Below are 5,616 nucleotides of genomic sequence, written 5' to 3' on the forward strand. Positions count from 1 at the left end.
CTCGGAGCGTTCTGCGGGGGAGGATGCTGCCTCGGCCCGCGTGCCCATAGCCGCGGGGCGGCCTGCAAAGCTTCGTTTTCTCTGACTCTGCTTCTGCTGGACGTAGGACACATCTCACCCCGTGTTCTCCTTCTTAGCCAAGAGAAGAAGAGAGTGAATTGCAAGCCCAAGAACCAGGATGAACAGGAAATCCCTTTCCGTCTCCGGGAGATTATGAGGAGCCGCCAGGAAATGAAAAACCCCGTCAGTAACAAGAGGAGGAAGAAAGAGGGTAATGTGCGGGCCCGTGTGGGTGGCAATAGAGTGTCACTGCCCAAATAGCCAAGGGCCTGCCAGGGGCCCGAGGGGGCGGGGCGAGGGCTGACCCGAGGCCGGCGTCTCCAGGGCCAACGCCGCCTCTGGTTTCAGAAGAGGCTCCAGGGGAGCCCTGGGCCTGGGGTGAGCAGCATTCACTTCCCCCAAGAGCAGGGGACCCGTCGGACGGGAGGTCGGTGCAGATGTACTTTGAGGGAAGGTCACTGTGTAGCGAGGGAGGGAGAGAGAGTGGACAGGGCCAGCCAGTGAGGCTCTTGTGAGGGAGAATGGGGGGCGCAGTGGGGGTGTCGGGTTAAGGAGGGCAGTGATGAGGCTCCCTCGGACAAACTGACCCATCACACCCCTCCCCCAGGCCAGGCCAGTGCCCTCCACCAGCTTCTGCCAGAGGTGGCCCTTCGCACGTGTGGGGAAATGGAGTTTCTGTTTTGTGTAGACGTGTTTGTTCTCCCAAATGTAGGACTGATTTTGCAGCACTGCTGCTGGGTAATTTAACCTAAATCCCGGGCTTTTTGAAAGATAAGCTCACATATGTGGTAAAATCAGGCCGTTCTGAGGGGTATGAGGCACAGCCTCCTCCCCCTAAAGAAACCACGGCTCCTGTTTCGTACCTTCCAGAGCCTGCACGTGCCTCCTCGTCCGTGTGACGTGAGGGCGTGCTGCCCTCTACACGTTCCGCGTGCAGTGGGCTTTATGGCCTGTCCACACCCCGGTGCGAGCTCCCCTGTGCTCTCCCCTGACCGGGGCCGGGAGGGGAGGCCCCTGCGTGAGCACAGGGACCACTCAGGACCGCCTACTGATGGACGTTAGGTGGCTTCCTGTTTCCTTTTTCAGCTGAGCTGACATCTCCGACCTGTACCAGGGGCCTGGGGTGACCCCGTCCCTGTGGGTGCCCCCAGGATGGGCATCGGACATCCTCGTCGGCCACAGTCGTTGGGCTGCTCCCTCCTGAGCCTGGTGTTCCCTTCCTGTGGCCTTGGGAGGGGGGTGACCATGGCAACCGGACTGGGACCACCACTCCTTCCGGCCCCGCCTCATCTCCCTTTACCCGCAGCCCAGGCGGCCTTCAGAAAGACGCTGGAGAAGGAGGCGAGGGGAGTGGATCCAGACATCGCGGTCCCCAAGTTCAAGCAGAAGAAGTGGGAGTCCGACGGCGCCTACATCCAGCGCATGGAGCAGGAGGCCCAGCACGTGCTGTTCCTCAGCAAAAACCAGGCCGACCAGCAGCCCGAGGCGCAGGTGGCTCCCAAGAAGAAGTCCGAGGGGAAGAAAGCGTGAGTGGGGGCTGGAGGGGCTTGGGGTCCCATGATGGTTTTCTGTTGCCAGGGGCAACCCCACCCCGTGATTCACGGAAAGAAGTTGAGAACCCTGGTCACCTCGGGGGTCAGGGGGGCTCTGACCCAGGAACTCTGAGGGCCCAGCTTTGTCTCTGTGTTTCTCTGGAAAGGCATCAAGGGGGACCAAGAGCCAGCGCAGGTCAGGCCTGCTGTCCAGCCAGGCTGGTTGCTGTCGGGAGCTGGAGAAAGGATGAGGCTCAGTGTCCTCCCAGGACCATGCCTACCCCGTGGGAATCAGGGCTGTGGGTGGGGGTCTGGGTGAGGCTGACACGCAGCCCTGGGGTTCCCCCTCTGGTCAGCAGGTGCCACCGTCTGTCCCTGGACCAGGACTGGGGTTGTTCCCAATGTCACCTTTCCTGTCCAGAGGAGATTTGAGAGCCCTTAGCAGTGACCCCTATTAGCCTCAGTTCCTCGTGTGTAAAGAGGAGGTGCCGGTGTCTCCATCTTACAGGTTGGCTGGCGGGGTGCAGCGCCCTCTCTGGTGGGCAGCTGTGGGGTGGTGAAGGATTGGGGACTTGAGGCAGCCGGCTGGGCTCTGCCTCGGGCGTCCCTCGAGGGCGGGGTGACCCTCACCGCCTCCTGAGTCCAGTGAAATGAGTTGGGAACCTGCCATGTTGTGCTTTCTCCCCCAGGTTCCAGAAGCGGCGGCGGGATAAAGTCCAGAAGAAAAGACAGGAAAAGGCAGCGGAGAGGCTGGAGCAGGAGCTGCTCCGAGGTGGCTCATCCTGAGGGGACTGTCAGCCTGGGTGGGGGTGGGGCCGGCGGCACCAATGTGCCCCCCGGGTCGGTGGGTGGGCACCCAGTGGCTCAGGTGGCAGCAGGCCTCAGGCGTGCTCCTCTGCCCCTCTAGACACCGTGAAGTTTGGTGAGGTCGCCCTGCAGCCCCCTGAGCTGACCGCCAAGCCGAGGAAGAGCGTGAGCACCGGCCAGGTGAGGAGGGCGGGGGGGCTTCCCTGGCTGCCACTGGGGAGTGCGGTTCCCACGGGGCCTAACAGCTCCGGGGCCAGGCTCTGTCACCTCCTTCCTGACCCTGTGCCGCCTTCTGTCTGGTCCTCAGCCTGGCAAGAAATCCCTGATGCTGGCGATGCTTTTGAGCCCTGGCGGTGTGTCCCAGCCCCCACCCACCTCCATGGCCCGACAGCGGATCGTGGCGGAGGAGAGAGAGCGGGCTGTGCAGGCCTACAGGGCGATAAAGAAGCGGCAGCAGCAGGGGCCTCAGTCAGCCCATCTCCCTCCCAGGAAGAAGCCAGAGACCTGCCTTTGAGAGACTAGGGTTCCAGCACTGGGGGGGGGGGAGGGGCAGGGGGTCCCCAAATCAGTCCTTTCCCTGGATGCCCCCCCGGACACAGCCTGGTGCACCAGCTCGAGTTCGGGAAACGGCTCCACTCTCTGCTCTCATTTTTTCCTCCCTAAAGACCACCCTTTCACATGAGATCATCTGCCAGGCCCTTGTCCCAGGGGACATCACCTGTGCCGAGCTGCCATAGAAGGGGCCAGTGCCTGGTTGAGTCCCAGCCAGTCACACCCAGCACCGTTCCCGAGCCTAGCATCACCCTCAGCTGTTCTGCACACACAGGTCCAGGCTGAGACAACCGCGGGCCAACCCCATAACCCATAATCCCAACCCCAGGTGCCAAGTGACTGTAGATGCTGTGGACTCGGGTCACCCACATCCATCGCAAGCTCCCGGGGTTCGCCAGTGCAGGGGGGCGGGGGCAGGACCACGAGGGGTGGTCGGCATCTACACCGCTGGCTCCCAGTGCCAGTTTAGTCCCCACAGAGGCAGCTGGAGTCCGTCCAGGCCTTGGTTCTGATGTGGAGCCCAATGACGGCACCGCCCCAAGGGGCGTGGCAGCAGGGAGCCTTTCTCACCGGAGCCGCGGGCAGCTGTCAGTCCTCCAAAGAGACCTGGTACCTCTCGACGCTGACCTGGCCTGGGCTCCCAGCTCAGGTGCAAGGCGCCCTCTCCCTGCCTGTGGCAGGAGTCGTTTCTGTCAGACCACTGTTCCCTCTGGTGGGGGTGGTACTTAGAGACCAACGTCTGGGTTCTAGGAATGCGGATGCTGAGATGTCGTTTCTAGACCATTTTTGCAGACAGGCCTTAGGAATATACTTTTTAAAATGTATATATGTAACTTTAAAGTTCTGAGTTTATAGATATTTACTATTAAATTTTAATATTTTAAGTTTTACTTCTGTCTTTGTATCTTTTACACTGAAAATGTTTCACAGATACACTTTATCCTCCAGTAAACATAAAATAGCTCTAATATGAACAACACTAACGTAAATGGACAGAACGAGGTTTAAGATTTCAGTTTTTGTTCTCATCCAACTAGACAGGCCAATGGTGTTGGAATGTCGCCTTAAGAGGTTCTTTTCTCTGGTTGTGGCACCAATTTGATACACAGTTAAGATCTTTTGTGTTTTCAGGCTTTAAGTTGCCATTTTTGCTGTTTTAATTCATTTTTTGAATACAGAGAACGCGGTTTACATAATTCAGATTTTACAGTGAAAGGGGGAGCTTCCCGCCTGCTGCTGCCCTGCAGGCGGGCCCTAGAGCTCACCCGGTGCTGCCCGCTTTCTGAGTCGCACACTCTTAGCTGAAGAGCTGATGACTTACAGCCCAGTCTTCTAACACTTCACGCTTTTCACCAGGCTTTGCTCAAGTCCTCTGAAATTGGGGGGTGTCTGACAGCCCTCTGAGTCTGCGAGGACCCCAATGAGGAGTGGAGATGGCCCGCGTCCAGGCTGCTCGGTGGCGCCTGGGGAGGTGGCGCCCAGCAGTGGCCCGGGCCGTGCAGAGAAGAGCAGAAAGCACCACAAGGCCTAAGGTGTCACAGCACACTCAGGCAGACAGCTCCTTACCAATCACAGGAGGCTGAACAGTGGCCCAAAAAGGTACATTCAAGCCTGACCCCCAGGACGTGCCAACGTGAACTTACTTGGAGAAAGGGTCTTCGCAGATGTAACCATGCGCTCAGCGGCACCCGCACTCCACCAGGCCTCTCCCTGCCTGCCTGCCGCTCCGGGTGCTGAGGTCTGGGGCCGGTGCTGCTCTCCTAGCCCTGGATAGTCTTCATTCCAACGTCGGCTGTCAGGACTTCCACCCTGGGTGCCTCAGTTTACCCATCACTGCAACTCGGCACTGAAGCCCCCCTTCTAGGTTTACGCTGGGTCCTTATCTTCCTAAGAACAAACCTCCAGAGGCCAAGCAGGGTTGCCCTCCGCCTCCTCCCCACAGAGCGGTCCAGCCACGCCCCCCACCCAATGGTCGTCAGCCGGCTCCGTGGGTGTCCTGGAGCCAGCGCAGCACCTCGGTCAAGCCCGTGCCCGTGCGGGCACTGATGTCTGCCACGGTGATGTTCTGCTTGGCACAAGCAATGATGTCTGGGAGCCTGATTAACGACTTCATCTCCTCTACGGTCATATAGCAGGCCAGGTCACTGGAGCGAAAGGGGCGCCTTGTCAAAGTGGGCCCCACAAGCCCACCCCAACCCCCACGCACCCCTCCCTAAGGGGCCACCCTCCTGGCTACATTCCAAGGGACCCCTTCTCCGGGAACCCTCTGAGCTCCCTCTCGGCTCGCGGACCCGTACGTTTTATTGAAGAGGATCAGGACCTGTGCTTCTGCGAGCGGTTCTGCAGAGAGCAGGCCCAGGAGCTGCGCGCAGGCTGCGGAGAGCTGGGTGGGGTTGGAGGCATCGATCATGAACTGGGAAGAAGGGGAAAGCTCAGGGCCACTCTGTGATGGAGGCAGCCCTGCCCAATCTCCTCCCCTGGGCACCACAGACCTGGCCTCAGACGAGCAAAATGACTTTGAAACAGAGGCTGCGGGGAGGGCTGTGCAGAGCAAGAACGCCCCCCAGCTTTGACAGGAGCTGCCGGCGGGACCACCAGCCTCTGGCCGAGTTCCCAGAGGGACACAGCAGCGTGGGCCCTGTCCCCTCCACTCGCTCACTCACTC

The 5,616-nt window shown here is 59.9% G+C and overlaps 2 protein-coding genes across 2 annotated transcripts in view; one reads left to right on the top strand and one right to left on the bottom strand.

Annotated features, from left to right (window-relative positions):
- Positions 1-3: 3 nt before the first annotated feature.
- Positions 4-3,841, top strand: CCDC137 (coiled-coil domain containing 137; the record flags this gene model as incomplete). Its single annotated transcript, XM_014531234.1, has 5 exons — positions 4-271; positions 1,367-1,586; positions 2,282-2,364; positions 2,500-2,579; positions 2,707-3,841. Coding segments are annotated over 5 exons (858 nt in total), but the record flags the coding sequence as incomplete, so codon positions are not given.
- A 227-nt stretch (positions 3,842-4,068) lies between these two features.
- The window catches only part of ARL16 (ADP-ribosylation factor-like 16), a 3,128-nt gene continuing 1,580 nt past the window's right edge, over positions 4,069-5,616 (bottom strand). The window contains exons 3-4 of the mRNA XM_005883664.2: positions 5,249-5,364; positions 4,069-5,095 (exon numbers count right to left, since the gene is read on the bottom strand). Of these exons, the coding sequence (XP_005883726.1) occupies positions 4,927-5,095; positions 5,249-5,364 (285 nt within the window). The 3' untranslated portion in view covers positions 4,069-4,926. The remainder of the gene's footprint in view (positions 5,096-5,248; positions 5,365-5,616) is intronic.

The sequence above is a fragment of the Myotis brandtii genome, unplaced genomic scaffold (assembly GCF_000412655.1).
Source record: "Myotis brandtii unplaced genomic scaffold, ASM41265v1 scaffold797, whole genome shotgun sequence".
Taxonomy (NCBI): Eukaryota; Metazoa; Chordata; class Mammalia; order Chiroptera; family Vespertilionidae; genus Myotis; species Myotis brandtii.